At 33.5% G+C, this 16,114-nt stretch overlaps 2 protein-coding genes and 1 pseudogene across 6 annotated transcripts; 2 read left to right on the top strand and 1 right to left on the bottom strand.

Moving 5' to 3' along the window:
- The first annotated feature begins 4,116 nt into the window (after positions 1–4,116).
- LOC111281783 (histidine kinase 3-like) lies at positions 4,117–11,387 on the top strand. Of its 2 annotated transcripts, XM_022869447.2 has the most exons (11): positions 4,117–5,483; positions 5,926–6,207; positions 6,463–6,632; positions 6,981–7,193; positions 7,504–7,690; positions 7,774–7,825; positions 7,961–8,190; positions 8,339–8,437; positions 8,867–9,990; positions 10,263–10,623; positions 10,797–11,387. In XM_022869447.2, exons 1-10 carry the CDS (start codon positions 4,995–4,997, stop codon positions 10,543–10,545), a joined length of 3,129 nt encoding a protein of 1,042 aa, XP_022725182.2. In that variant the 5' UTR covers positions 4,117–4,994; the 3' UTR covers positions 10,546–10,623; positions 10,797–11,387. The 2 variants fall into 2 exon arrangements, with proteins under 2 accessions (XP_022725182.2, XP_022725183.2); XM_022869448.2 differs by lacking the exon at positions 6,981–7,193.
- A 1,583-nt stretch (positions 11,388–12,970) lies between these two features.
- LOC111281754 (nuclear transport factor 2A) lies at positions 12,971–14,889 on the top strand. Of its 4 annotated transcripts, none has more exons than XR_002689145.2 (3): positions 12,971–13,519; positions 14,170–14,362; positions 14,463–14,889. XR_002689145.2 is itself a non-coding variant. In XM_022869394.2 (3 exons), exons 1-2 carry the CDS (start codon positions 13,226–13,228, stop codon positions 14,360–14,362), a joined length of 342 nt encoding a protein of 113 aa, XP_022725129.1. In that variant the 5' UTR covers positions 13,113–13,225; the 3' UTR covers positions 14,463–14,889. The 4 variants fall into 4 exon arrangements, 3 of the variants coding, with proteins under 3 accessions (XP_022725128.1, XP_022725129.1, XP_022725130.1); XM_022869394.2 differs by having other exon boundaries at positions 13,113–13,519; positions 14,315–14,362; XM_022869393.2 differs by lacking the exon at positions 14,170–14,362.
- Positions 14,878–16,101, bottom strand: LOC149518689 (uncharacterized; annotated as a pseudogene).
- Positions 16,102–16,114: the final 13 nt, after the last annotated feature.

Raw genomic sequence — 16,114 nt, 5'->3', positions numbered from 1 at the left:
AATTATTTTATTTGTACATATGAGACAAGGCTGAGAATCATCGGACAACATGCTTCTGCCATTATTTTATCGCAAAATTTTAACAATGAGCAAGAGAAGCTTCATTTATTAAGCTATCCCTATATTTAAAGGTTTAAAACTCCATAATTTTGTTTTTTTTTTTCAAAACTTTTCGTATATAAAATGAGCTGATCAATTTGATGAACCATATTCTTATTTATATACTTTGGTCAATAAAAAGAACATTAAACCTTCCGCCTAACCTCTGATTCTTTCCGACCCCATAAATTCAGACCTTCTGTCTGTTGATGCAAACATGTCCCCCCCTTTTGTTTTTTTGGTTAACATTAATAAATAATTATAAATCTAATTTTCTATCATTATTTATTTTATTAATTATATGTCCAAAGTCTGGCTGTGTGCACATTTTCGTGCCAAAAAGAAAATAAAAATGCTCATGTTAGTGAAAATAATAAAATATATTAAATCCGAAATTAAGTCCAAAATTTAATTTAATTAATTAGTGTAATTATCTTTTTTATTTTTTTGAAGATGTGGAAATTGAAATGCAAAAGTGAAATGGAATCCTTCTAAGCTTGGTGGGATAATTTTTCATTGAGTTTGACAGCAATTTTCCATTTTGCCTTTTTTCAAGCATGCATGTCCCATTGGATTTAATTTTCTTACACAAAAATCTTAATTTTTAAGCATCAATAATGATGGAATATAATTTCAATGACCCCACTCAGTTAGTCATCTTCTAATTTCTTTTTTCTTTTTCTTTTCTTTTAATGAGCAAAAAGAGCACGAACCCATACTAAATTAGTTGTTAGGTACAACCCAACACATCAAGAATGTTCGATTAAATGGTTTTTTTTTTAATCCATCCTTAATGTTTGAGAATTTGCTGTTGAAACATGAGAATATATATGATAATAGATCAAGTGGCACATACATTCAAGCACTATTTATTATTATTATTAGTCGTTCAACAAAAATAAAAATTTTATTTAAATTTATAATTATTCCGCAATTATCAATATAAAAAAAATATATAAAGTAGATATTATTCTTTTATAATGAAAAAAGAATACCATAAAAGTGGGGCAAATAATCTATAAAGGAAGCAAAGGTAGAGCTTGACAAAATTTGATCTCTGTCTGGGAAAGAGTACAGTCATAATAAGTTGGTAGCTTCAAATTAAAGGATGGATACAAATCTTGAAGCCTTTTCGATTACCAGTTTGTCAATTATTGAGATTCATTTCATTTTTCTTCTAGCAAGTTTTCGAAGTGTTGCATAAAAAACACAACCACCTGAAGGGCAAACCTCACTGTTGTGATATGACAATATCAGGATTTTATGCTTTGATTGATTGCTCTTAATTGGTTTTGTTTTCTTCGATTGCTTCCTTGAATTGCTTCTTGCTTGTTGTATTGCTTCCCCAAATCTAGTAGGCATTACTTGATCTACTTACTGCTAAATTACTCTGTTTATTGTCAAAGTGCATCCTTGTTGAATTGTGGTGATTTGTTGAAAAATTGCTTGTGTGCTGAATGACTGACTTTCCAAAATATACAAAAAAATTAATTTTTTTTGCATCATATCTAAAAATTCGACTAAAAATTTTATTATTCAATAAAAATATAAAATTAAATATAAAAAATAAAATACTCCAATCAAATTTAGCTTAAAACAAAAACCACATCAAATTGTAAATCAAATCGTATTAAAAAATTGAGCTTATTTATTTTGAATCAAAAAGATTATTTCAATTCATCTTCTTCCTCTTCACTATTATTAAATCAATTAAGAAAACGATCACATAGTATACAGAGAACATCAAATTTAATTGTAATGCGACTTCCTAATTTAAAACCAAAATAAATTTTTTGTACGATTTTAGATTTTTTTAATTCTAAAAAATAATAATAATAAACTTTTATAAAAAAAAAATGAAAATAAGGAAAGAACAGGTTTTATACAATTTAGGCATTAATGATGTTAATAATTAGTAACGAAATGACACAAAAATTTTTTTAAAATAATTATGTGTCATATTTTAAATCTCAAAGATAAATTCAAATTATATTTAATTATAAAATATATAAATATAATTTATTTTTAAATTAATATTAATTTTATATTAAGCATGTGTAAATATAAAAAAATTATTATGTTATAAATTATGTTAACATATTTAATATAAAATTATATTTTTTAAAATTTTTATCAAAAGTTTAACTTTTTTTTTTATATTTTTATATCATCACTTTTAAATTGTGTTTAAAATTAAGAAATCTAAACCATCGATGAAACCTTAGGGAACATCTTTTTCGGCCGAAGCCTTCACGAAGTTACCTGAAGTTAGCGAGCCCCCACACAAGCGGTAAAAAAAAAAAATTAATAAAAGGCAGTTCTCATTGGACACGTGGCAGATAGATGCCAGTAATTAATGAAAACGCCACGGGTGCCACGTAACAAAGCGAAGGCCCATTACGGAGACTACACGTAGGAGTATCTGATTGGGTGAAACAAGAGAGAACCGGTGCGCTGACGGGGGACGTCGCTATCGCAGAGAGCTCCCCAGAGGACACCAAAAAAGAAGTGGGTAGTGATGGCCTAATCACTCCCCGTCGTGACATTGCCTTGATTAAAGCGCCCCCCCCCCTACTTTTCGCCACCCCTTTTCCCCCTAATTACTGTTTTGCCACTGTTGGCGCCAACAATCACCCCATCTTTTTACATCATTGCCCCTCTAGCTTTCTCCTTATTTCGAAAAATCCACTTCTCGTCCTAAATCGCCATTTGCCTCTTGTTGCTTCCTAGATGGTAAATAAAATAATAATAAATTTAAAAAATTAAAAAATCTTAGATTTAATAAATCTTGATAATTTATATGTTTATATCATATTTATTTTATATTAATATATAATATAAAATTATTATTTTAAAAATTTAAATTATATTTTTTATTTTTTATATAAAATTTATATTATATTATTACTTCTTGTTTAAAATTATTAAACATCAATAGGTGCAATTAGGTTTATGAAAGGTGCCGGGGAGGTTGGTTACAACCACATTATTCTTTTTTGTACTATAAAAGCTTATTCTATGATTGGTGGGGGTTAACTTTTGTTTTTAAACTTGTTAAAAAAGTTGTTGAGGTGTCACTCATACAAAAGAAAGAAGAATTATTACGATTATGGCGAGTAAAAGTGCCATGCCAATTGCCATCATGTTAGACAAAAACACATTTGGTAAAAAAAATTTTTAATGGTAGAAATAATTTTTAAATTATAATAAAATATTAAATATAATATAATATTTAAATTATAAATTTATATTTAAAAAAATATTTTTTTTAAATATGATTAATTTTAAAAAATAATATATTAATGATAAATAATTTTTTAAATATTATATTTAATATTTCATCAAAATTTTAAAAAATTATGATAGTAATTTTTTTTTTCATGTGGGACCAAAATATATATAAAAATTTGAAGAAATGAGTAATATGAGTTTGGGATTTTTAGGCTTCTAGCATGTAAGTGCTAAAAAGCTAGAAAATGGTAAGCGTGTAACAAAACAGAGGCCCCTGGCCTAGATTCCATTATTTGGAGAAGACATAATAACACCTTGAGAGGCTTCATTTTCAATCATGGAGAAAAAGAGGGGAGAAGGGGGATAGGCTTTGGCTTCATCTTCTTTACCAACTCTTTTGACTCATGGTCCTGTTATGGCAATTTTGGAAAAGAGCAGGGCATCTAATGCCAAAACGGGTGCAAAAAAAGTTGAAGTTTTTGTTTTCATGCAAGGGTACTTTTGTCAACATAAAGTACATACAGCCATACAAAGACAGAGAGTTAATCACTTAGCGTGTAGAACTTGTCTACTAGAGGACAAGTATGGATAGGATCGCAACTCAAAGTAGAGTTAGAAAAAAACCCAAAAAAAAAAAAAAGACTGATTTTTCTCATTTCGGCTGAGTGGAACTGTACCTTTAGCCCTTTTCTACCCTGTTTGTTGTATTTTCTATTAAAAAAAACTATAGAAATATAAAATTAAATGCATTTCAAGCATTGAGTTTAAAATTTTAGTATTTTTTCTAAAGGGGGTTGAATGGTATGGAATAGAGATAATGGCCTGTGCTAGCAGACATTTCTACAACCATATTCCTCTCATCTTTCTTTCACAGATTCTTTCAATCTTAAATGTCCATGAATCCACTTGTTCTTCAACTACAACAGCAACTTGCAAGGGTAGTGTAAACTTTAATAATAGTAATAGTATTAATCTTATTTTAGCTGTACAATCTGTTGATAGATCTCTATAGGTTGCTACAGGTGAACTCTGGGGTCAAACCTTAATACCCACATGTTTGATAGTTGTCTTCCTGCTTGATTTGAGGAATTTAAGGACTTCTCTCGTATGAACTAGATTTCCTGTCAGATTCTGTTGCCTGTGGGAAGGGGGAAGCTGTCCGAGTTTGTGTTTGATTTGATATCCAAATTTGGAATCTTTGTTTTCTGGAAACTTTGGTCTATTTCTTATTCTGGACTCTGGTTGGTAGTTAACAAGATAAAAACAAATTCTATTTAGAATTTGAAACTCAGAATCTTGAGGGATTCTTTGATTCCTTTCTGTGGTTATTGAGAAAATTTTCCTTATCTTCCTTAATTCTGAGTCTTCTATTTTGCTTTTCTCAGTTAGTAGGCTATAGTGCTGGATAAGGTAGCGTCTTTTTTCTTTCCCTCACGGGTGCAACTCCTTCCAAACAATCTGTCTTGTAGTCAAGTTGGAGTTTGCGGGGTTTTCCTTCTTATCCCAAGGTTCTTGATTTCCTGGTGATGTTGGATTTTACTAGACAGTTTCTATAGATTTGACAGTGGGTCTCTCTCTTCTAGCTGGAATTAACAAGGAAGTAAGACCCACTTCAGCCTAGGGGTACTGTTTCCTTAGTTAGCTGGTTAGTCACTGTTTCTTGGATGAGTCTGCTCCATGTATTTGGGTTTGGTTTAAAGGTGGGGCATCTGCTTTGGATGTTATGTTGCTGGATAGCATCTATGATTTCCATGAGCTGGTTCATTAATGGTGAATTTAAGGACGCCAAGGCTGCTCTCCTTGGTGATAGTGGTAGCAAGATGTGGTTCAAATGCTGGGATAAAATCTCAAGCTATAGCATCAAGATCCACCATCACTACTGCCAGTATATTGGTTCCAAGAGAGTTAGCAAGACTTGGGGGAGAAAGCTCTTGTTTTCTTGGGTAATTGGTTGGACCGTAGCTTCTATTTGGATCTTCTGTTATATGTGCTCTCAGGCTACCGAAAAGAGGAAGGAGACACTTGCTAGCATGTGTGACGAGAGAGCTAGAATGTTGCAGGATCAGTTTAATGTAAGCATGAACCATATTCAGGCTATGTCCATTTTGATCTCAACTTTCCACCATGGCAAAAACCCCTCTTCTATTGATCAGGTAAGTCAAATCCTCTTCTACTAACTTTTAGTTAGGATACTAGAACTAGTTGAGATAGATAATTATACATTTGTAGTGCTTGATTACCATCATTTAGTGTCTTCTTTTTCTTGTGCTCAATTGAAAGAGTCAATTTTGCTGCTCTTTTCTTAATTTAGAACGGAATTTGTCCTATTTGGCAATTGAACTACTTGATCTGGATTAATCTGGGATACTCACTTGATGTGATTGATTGCCTATAATTATACAATTTCAAATCAAAATTGTTACTCCCGAGTTTTAGATTAAATAAGAATTTTGCCAACTTGATAGGCGTTCCTGCTTCAGAATGTTAAACATGGTTATTTAAACCTAGACCAAACCCGATCTGAGCGTTTTTACTTACGAATTATGAACACTTGTTTTTTTTGTCAACAAGGAAACTTACTTTAAGAACCTGTAGGGGACTTTTGCGAGGTACACGGAACGAACTGCTTTTGAGAGGCCTCTCACAAGTGGTGTGGCATATGCTGTAAGGGTGCTCCACTCTGAAAGGGAACAATTTGAGAAGCAACAGGGCTGGACTATTAAGAGGATGGATACTCTTGAACAAAATCCGGTTCATAAGGATGACTATAATCCTGACCTCTTGGAACCGTCGCCAATTCAGGAAGAATATGCTCCTGTTATCTTTGCTCAGGATACCATATCACATGTGGTTTCTATTGATATGTTGTCAGGAAAGGTGAGTTCCTTTACTATTTTCTAAAAGGTTCTTATTGTTCTTTCAGTAGCCATAGCCTATTTTGTTAAGTTTCACTGAAAGTTGTACTATATCTAATTAAAGAAAACAGCATAGAAGCTTAAGTTAATTTTGTTACTTTCTAGTTTGGTAGAATACAAAGTATTTTCAATCTCTCAAGAGCTTTAACATTGGTTGAATAAAGAATTTTCATTACAATCTTCAGTTGTGAATCTTTAATTTCTTGTGTACCAACAGGAAGATCGCGAGAATGTATTACGTGCAAGAAAATCAGGAAAAGGAGTGTTAACAGCTCCTTTTAGACTACTCAAAACAAATCGTCTTGGAGTTATTTTGACATTTGCTGTCTACAAAGGGGATCTTCCCTCAAATGCAACTCCGAATGAGAGGATTCAAGCCACTGATGGGTATGTTTCCAATACGAATAAAAAGTAGACAGGGAATGTTTAATCAATGTCTTTTGTTTTATGAAAGTTAGTTGGAAAATGAATTCATTTGGCTTCCAATCTCTGGAAACACATGCATACATGCACGAAACAGGTAAAAGTTGTAAGAAGTAATCCAATAGCTTATGGCCTCTAAAATTATTCATATACATTGATCAAAATAAACGCCATGGATAAAAAGGTGAAACAAATTTTTTGCTTTTTAACTAGATGTCCCTGATGTAATGCTCTAGTTATTGGCTGCGATAAGATTATCTTATTCATGATAGTTAAAGGGAAGTTATCATAATCTCCTCATTGCTCAATCAGGTATCTTGGTGGAGTGTTTGATATCGAGTCACTTGTGGAAAAGTTGCTACAACAACTTGCAAGTAAACAAACAATCCTTGTGAATGTCTTCGACACAACTAATCAGTCTTACCCTATCAGTATGTATGGCTCAAATGCATCAGATGATGGGTTAGAGCATGTCAGCCATCTTAATTTTGGAGATCCTTTCAGAAAGCATGAGATGCGCTGCAGGTATTCCATAGACCTTGCATCATCCAACTGATCTGGGGTTCACCTTCTCTTCGATATGGGCCTTTATTGTTGGTTTTTGACCAGTTTCAATTCAACATAAATTCTGCTATCCTAAAAACAAAAGATTGTTGTAAATTGGCCTTTGCAAGTGACATGTCAACCTTTATCTAAGTGCTATCTATGTCCATATAACCAATCTATAAGAGTGGTTTTAAATTCCTTTTCCCTCTTTTTTTACTTTTTCTGTAAAAACATTTGAAATGTAAAGAACTTGAATATAAATCATGGACTAAGTTTGTTCTTCATATAGGTTCAAGCTAAAGCCACCATGGCCTTGGTTAGCAATAACCACTTCAATTGGTATCCTTGTGATTGCATTACTTGTTGGGCATATATTCCATGCAACTGTTAATCGAATTGCCAAGGTGGAAGATGATTGCCATAAGATGATGGAGCTCAAAAAACAGGCTGAGGCAGCTGATGTAGCCAAATCTCAGGTGAATGATATTTCTGACCTATACTCTTAGCCTTCGGGCCTGTTATGGATATTTGGTCCTAATTAATTGTGACCTTTTTGCAGTTCCTTGCTACTGTTTCCCATGAGATCAGAACCCCAATGAATGGTGTTCTGGGTGAGTCTTGAAGTTTTCATTTATTTATCTGAAGTTACTTCAAGCATTTTGTAATTATGCTTAGAGAATTAAATGAAAATAACTGGTAGAGAATACTGTTTACTTAGCCATGACAGGAAGACTCTTTTTTTACAGGAATGTTGCATATGCTTATGGACACAGATTTAGATGTTACACAACTAGATTATGTCAGAACTGCACAAGCTAGTGGAAAGGCTCTGGTTGCGCTTATAAATGAGGTTTTGGATCAGGCTAAGATCGAATCTGGTAGGCTAGAGCTTGAGGAAGTGCAGTTTGATCTACGAGCAATCTTGGATGATGTGTTGTCACTCTTTTCTGGGAAGTCTCAGGACAAAGGAGTAGAGGTGAGATACCTGTATCTCAGTGAGTCACCCTATTCTCTCCACCCCCTTCTCTCTTTTTTTTTTTTTCTTTCTCTTTGACCCTTCATATGGTGTTCATCTAAGAGTCTAACTTACCAATTTTGTATTATCAATTTGTGGGTGAGTGCAGTTGGCAGTTTACATCTCTGATCAAGTGCCTGAGATGCTAATTGGTGATCCTGGGAGATTCAGACAAATCATCACCAATCTCATGGGAAACTCAATTAAAGTATGTGGTTGGTTCTCCATATAACGAACATAAAACTTGTTGGACTTGAGAAAGTTATTATTATTATTATTTTTAATTTTAAATTTTATATACTATTAGGAAGAGTTAGGAGTATGCCTGATCAATCTGTTTTCAAATTTGAACATTATTCCTTGTATCTAAAACTTGCTTCCTTTGTATCCAAGTAAGAATAGTTAACACATTTACAAGCATGTGGGAGTTGTGATGAATGGTATCGTGGCTTTATTATGTACCCAATAGTCATTATATATACGAATGCTGAAACTTACTAGTTACCAATCTTTGAATGTTTCACCTCTCTTTTTTCCTTCTAGATATCTAGGAAGCCAGAAGCTTCAATTTTAAGTTCAGTTTTATCTGGACTATGCTTTAGAATCAATAAACTTATAATTTACTTATTTGGTGCAGTTCACAGAGAAAGGACACATCCTTGTTACAGTTCATCTTGTGGAGGAGGTGATTGATTCAATTGAAGTTGAGACGGAATCTTCACCAAAGAATACCTTGAGTGGTTTTCCTGTTGCAGATAGACGCCAGAGCTGGAAAGCATTTAGAACTTTCAGTCAAGAAGGATCTGTGCATTCTTCCTCTGCCAGCATTAATCTTATCGTATCAGTTGAAGATACAGGAGAAGGAATCCCTCTGCAAGCACAGTCTCGTGTTTTCACCCCTTTTATGCAAGTGGGCCCTTCTATTTCCCGAACGCATGGAGGCACAGGCATCGGATTAAGCATAAGCAAGTATTTGGTAGGTCTAATGAAAGGAGAAATTGGTTTTGTTAGCATTCCTGGGGTTGGTTCCACCTTTACTTTTACTGCTGTTTTCACCAGTGGCTGCTCTAATTCAAAGGAGTACAAGAGCCAGCAAATCAACAACCAGTCTAACTCTGTTTCCTCAGAGTTTCATGGGATGAGAGCATTAGTTATGGATACCAGACCTGTCCGTGCCAAGGTTTCAAGATATCATATCCAACGGCTAGGAATTCATGTTGAAGTAGTTTCTGATTGGAAACAAGGTTTATCTAGCATAAGCAAGGGGAATAATGCTATCCATATGGTTCTCATTGAACAGGAAGTTTGGGATAGGGATCTAAACAGTTTAGCTCTCTTTATAAATAACTCAGAGAAAACAGGTCATGGTACTCCTCCAAAGGTATTCCTTTTGTCTAATTCCATCAGCTCTTCCAGAGCAAATACTACCTCTTCTGGTGATTGTAACTTGACCATCATCCCAAAGCCCTTGAGGGCTAGCATGTTAGCGGCATCTCTACAGCGGGCCATGGGTGTTGGGAACAAAGGGAATCCCTATAATGGGGAGTTACCTTGCTCGTCTCTTCGGAATCTTCTTCTTGGGAGAAAAATTCTAATTGTAGATGACAATAATGTGAACCTAAAAGTAGCTGCTTTTGCATTGAAAAAATATGGAGCTGATGTGGTAAGTGCCACAAGAGGAATAGAGGCTATTGAACTGCTTACACCACCTCACCAGTTTGATGCCTGTTTCATGGATATCCAAATGCCAGAAATGGATGGGTATGTAATCCCATGTTACTTTTAGAACTTTCTTATGCAATTCTAATTTGGAAATTAAATTTTGAAACCTTAAAAAAATAAGATAACAAATAAGGGGGAAAAAAATCTTTTCTCTAGTTGGTACAAGGAGCATTGAAGTTGCCTTTTATGATGTCTTATTTTTGCTGGCTGCTGTTTATGTTTCAGTAGTTTATTGGTTTGTTAATAGTTCTCAACCGATTATATTCTGATTTAGTCATGTTTAATGCTGTCTTTTCTTCATCTCCCTACAGGTTTGAAGCTACAAGGAGAATTCGGGTTATGGAACAGAATATCAATAATCGTATTCAATTTGGAGAATTATCATTGGAAACTTATAACAATGATTCAAAATGGCATGTACCCATTTTGGCTATGACTGCAGATGTCATCCAGGCTACACATGAGGAATGCCTACGGTATGGAATGGATGGATATGTGTCAAAACCATTTGAAGCTGAGCAATTATACCGTGAAGCTTCACGATTTTTCCACCAGGCATCAGATCAGAATCTGTTGGATGACTTCTGTTCATGACATCCCAATGGCTTCAATATGAGTGCCTACTCTGGCATGCAGTGGGATACTCTTAACAAATTCTGATTCTTCCCAAGAGTGAGTTCCTTTAACCTCATCTCCAACTCTACATTTTGAAGTGTTTCCCCTCAAAAGGTTTTCCTGGTGAAGATTTACTCTCTCCCAGCCTCAGCAAACGATGCAATTATTTATTATTATTATTTTTTGTTTACCAATTTGTTAACATCATGCCATGCTTGATGTTTTTGCAGGGAAACATGTTTTGTGGCAGAGTGTATATAGAGTGAATGTTTGCATATGGGATTGAGTTTTCTTGTATGTTTCGATGCAGATAGCGAAGCCTGTGGATTTTTTTGCTTGTAAAGTTTTTGTCAGCCTTTCAGCAGGATAGGTGAATTGAGATTTCTGTGCAGTTAAAAACTCTTTGATTAAAAACAAAACCACTTGGAAATGGATGGAAGAAATCCTATTCCTCCGAGTGTTTGATATATAGAAATTCCATCCTCCTTGTGTTAGTAATAAAGACTTGGGCAATTCAAAGATATGTTGCTGTTTCTCTGGACATGATTCATTGTCTCATAATGACCAATTCAGTTGAAGGAATTGAAGATTTGCTTGTCTCAGCAACAGAGGGGAGATTGCACCTTGTAAATTAAGAAAAATTATTGATGTGTTCTTGTATCAGCTTTTGTTTTTTTTTTTACTTTTGTTCTAACCATTCCGTTGAAACAGGAATCCATGTAACTAGTAGATTGACAACAATGTATCAGTTTGTTTGAGCAATCTTACGACTTTTTTTTTTTTCCTAATATTTACAAATTTTCAAAGCCATTTTAGATTTATTTTCCTCACTTGGATTTGGTGGGCAAAGATGGGGGTAAGCAATTGATTAGTTTCATAGGTTCAATTTTAAAAAAATAAATAAATAAATTAATTGATTTTTATTTAATATAAAATTGAATTGATTTAAAATTTTTAAATAATTAATTATAATCAAATTGATTAAAATTAATTTTATTTGAATAAATAAATAGTTTTTTTATTTTTTTTAATTATAAATAATTATTTAAACATAAATTTAAATAATAAATTTAAACTCAAATATTATTTAAATTAAATTATTAAAAATTTTAATAATTTTAATAATATTTTAAAAAATAAATAAAAATATTCGTCTTAATTATTTTATCTTATTTATTAAAAAATTAATTAATTTAATTATTAATTTTAAAAAAATCTATTAAATTAATTAATTTAATTATTTTAAAAAATTAATTATAATCAAAATCAAATAAATCAATATGAATCAATTAAATTTATATCGGTCAATTTAACGTGTTGAAACCGACTTTAGCTCGAGAAACTATATAAGATAAACATGAAGTAGGGGATGCTAATCACTACCACCTGCCGCCTGTGCTGGCAATAATAATTCTCTAGAAGAGCTGACATGAAATGAACAAGTCTGGAATTGTGAGTTGGATGGGCCCCCCATTTTTCTATTTGGAAGTAAAGGACACCCATCTAACCAACTCTTCCCTTCCCCTATCAGTAACTACACATTTTTCACGTCGATGGCTTTAAATCACTTACTTCAAAAACAATCAGACTTCCTTTCTCATTTCTCCTTTGAATTTCATGCCATCCAGTGTCCTTATTTCAAATCTGATGTGATACTTATATGTCACACCCAGACTTTTTTTTTTATTTAATTTTTTTTTAATGTGGCTAAATTGATTTAGTTCCGTTAGAATTGTAATACGATTGAATTTATTATATTTTTAATTAAATTTAAATATTAATTTTAATAAATTTTATTTAATATAAATTTTTTATTAAAATTTTTTTAATCATCATTATAATAATTTTTTAATTATAATTATAATAATTATTATTTTTATCTTATCGTAATTAATTTTATTATACATTTAATTATACTTTTAATAAAAAAAAACCAAGTAAGAATTTGATGCTTTTTTGCCATTTATTTTGAAATTATTTATTCATTTAAAAATTATTTTTTGTTTAATTTTAATGTTTAATAATAAAAATATGATTTTTATTTAAAAGTTTAATTTGAAATCCAAATAATAATTTTTAAAAAAAGTATTTTTACATCAATCATAGCTTTTTGAATAAAATAATTTATTATTTTTGTATCTTTAAATTTTATTATTTTATGTATATTTTTAAATATTTTAATTCACTACAGTAATATTAATATTTTAAAATTATAAATCATATTCTTTTACCACTTTTTTTTTTTTAACTTAAGTCTGAATTGCTCCTCCCAAAAAAAAATTGTGGCAAAAAAAAAAAAAAAAAAAAAGGAAAAATTGGCTGCGTTACATTGACGCAAAGAGGGATCCGCTAGTTTATAGACAGTAAAGAGGGTATAAAAGAAAGGAGCGTCTACAAAAGGAGAGGAGCCGGTTCCTCTACAGTGACCGATCACAAAATCAAATTAAAACACCCAGGCAAGCAGCCACCTGTTAATTATTTTGGTGATTCAAAATCAGCCGTTAGATCAATCTCCTATAAAAGGAAACCCCTCGCTCCTGTCTCTCATCTTCACTAGCATATCTTTTCTTCATTCCTTTTGCTGCTGCGGCCCTTCTCTTTCTCGTTGGCGTGATTTTGAAGCGACAGCTCGGACGCAGATAAAGAAAAAAAAAATCAGATGGATCCAGACGCGGTGGCGAGGGCGTTCGTCGAGCACTACTACACGACATTCGATGCGAACCGGGCCGGTCTAGCCAATCTCTACCAGGAAGGATCCATGTTGACCTTTGAAGGTCAAAAGATCCAAGGCTCTCAGAACATCGTGGCTAAGCTCACCAGCCTTCCTTTCCAGCAGTGCCAGCACAACATCACCACCGTCGATTGCCAGCCATCCGGCGCCGGTGGCATGCTTGTCTTCGTCAGTGGTACCCTCCAACTCGCCGGCGAACAGCATGCTCTTAAGTTCAGCCAGGTAACTCTCTTATGTCTTTGCCTCTCTCTTTTATTTTGGATTTTTAGGGGTTTTAGGGTTTTGATGTGTATCTCCGTAATCGATCTAGGACTAATCAATGTTTCGCTGTTGATTTCATCGCGGCGTTGTTGAATTCCCGATGCGATCTTATTGATCTGCTTGGATTGTATCGATGGGGTTTGATGTATTCATCGGGATCTTTATAATCAAATTAACCGTTATGTTTATAATGGTTACTGCTCATAACATTTTCAGTAATTGCATGTTTTTCATTCTTTTTGAATCTGTAGTGATAATTGAATTAAGAACGGAGAAAACTGTAAGATAATTGATATAAGTAAACATTTTCGATTTAATCGAAAGATATGGATATTTTGGATCCTGATGTTGCCAAAGAACTTTTTCTGTTTTTTTTATTTTTTATTTTGTTATGCACTCGGAGACTCTACGTATACTTATTGACATGTGGGTTCTGGATATTCCTATCCTCTTTCTTTAACAGCAGTCAACAACTTTCTTCTGATGTTTGTAATCCTAGAGCAAGCCTTTGTTAATATATTTTTTCTGCGACAAGAGGACGTTCTCATTGATTACTCTCTGAACAATTATCTGGAATCTCTCTCAATGTTGTTTCTTGTGTCTCTGTGCAGGACACGAAAGAAAATCCACTGTGACATCCGTTCTCCTCATCAGGAGACATTGATTATTTCCTTGTGGCTTATATCTTGTTTTCATGTGGAGCAAACTTATATATGTTTATCTATATTAATCGTTAACCCTTTTATGTTGTCCTAGTTATTTGTGCGAAGGCATGTTTTTATCTTCTCTCTAGAAAATTATTAGGTTTGTCATCCACCCAATGCATTGGTTCAGATATTTTGACCTCTTTTTGTCATCAATTTTATTACTAACCGAGGTATCGTGTCTTGCTTTCTGCTCTCAGATGTTTCATTTGATGCCAACACCACAGGGAAGCTTCTATGTCTTGAATGACATATTCAGGTTGAACTATGCGTGAAGACACAATCTCCACGATTAATCAAGGGATAGGAATACAATGCCAAGGATTTAAACAAGTTTGCTTATCTCTCTGCTGAGTTTAAGCATTTTAAATGAAAAATGGAAAATTTTTTGGGTTGATTATGTTTCTTGTTTCATTATGGTTTCCATCTCTTCATATTTCAGAGACTTATTTGTTGTGATTGGTTGAGTTGGTTAAAGACAGTCTTATGAATTGGATGTTGGGTGTTTGATCGAAGACTTGTTTTTAGTTAATCATATGGCTTTCAGAGGCAGACTTGTTTTTAGTTAATCATATGGCTCTCAGAGACAGATCTTCCATCAATGGATCACAGATATTTGCAATTGTATGCTTATGTGTAAATGGTCTATTTTTGTTTCCATTATCTTGGTTTCATTTGAGGGATTGATCCCTGTTCGTGCGCTTGAAACGCCGGGTGTTTTATGTTGGTACTTTTTTTCTCCAGGAAGAAAGAGGGATTTGTCGTTAATCTAAAGCTCTGCTATTACAGATTGATTTTGTCTAACCTGATTATTGGAAACTCGACGTGACGAATTTCAACAGAAGGGAGCGAAGGGTCATCAAGGTGATTATGGTGGTGTTTTGTGGATGAAGAATGATTGTCTTCTTCATTGATATTAATTGCAGGACTTGGCAACATTCCTTCAAGAAGACTTCCAAATGATCTAACGGGGTGACTCAAAACCATTTTTAACCTTGAGAAAGAGGGACATCTCTGAGAGTTGCCAGATTACAGTGACGACACTCATCAGTGAAACCAGGCAATGAGTTAATGGTATTCTGCCTCTTAAACGCTTTAAGCTCTATCATTATCTCATACACACATTAACTTCCCCACATCCACTTCCCACTGGATTTCCATTTCCGCTTTTTGCCTCTTATTTATCGACCTAAAGCGAAGTTACTTCCTCTAGTAAAGTTGATCCTGCACCTCCTAATGATTTTAACTGTTAAACAAAAGTAAAACGACATTAATTTCTGTTTTTCCCATGATGTAAAACTTTACATCGTACATAAAAAAGCAGATATACCGGAACGTTTGAATTGGTTAAACAGTGATATAGACAAGAAAAATCATCATAGGGGGAATTAAAACTATGGGGTTGGTTGGTTTGGTGATTTCATGCACATCTTTCTTTATTTAAGACAAAGGAAAAGGACTCTTACTGAAAAGGTAGGTAGATGAACTCGAAAAACGAGATTCTGGTTGATTCCTGTGAAGTTGCTATGAATAAATTGTTTGGTTTCAGATTTAGATTTGTTATGTACGTACCTGAGAGAGCAACCTGGAGAGGAGCTGCTCATCATCGTCCTGAGAGAGTTTATCCTCAGCGGAATGTTTTATTCTCTTTTCTTCTATGGCTTTCTGGATTGCGAGGTCAATTTCTTGACTTGATTCCATTTGATAGATTGGGAGATGGAAATTTCACTATTTTGGGGGGACGGAGTTCTGCTTCGACAGGTGGAAGTCAAAACTTCCAACAGCTAAAAGACACTTGAGATATGAGATTGTCTGGCTGATCCAAAGTACTACAACTATAAACTTGGAACTC

The sequence above is a fragment of the Durio zibethinus genome, chromosome 5 (assembly GCF_047325235.1).
Source record: "Durio zibethinus cultivar Kanyao isolate XHJ-2024 chromosome 5, ASM4732523v1, whole genome shotgun sequence".
Classification (NCBI taxonomy): Eukaryota; Viridiplantae; Streptophyta; class Magnoliopsida; order Malvales; family Malvaceae; genus Durio; species Durio zibethinus.
The sequence above is the reverse complement of the archived record's forward strand: the minus strand, read 5'-3'. Positions and strand labels throughout refer to the sequence as shown.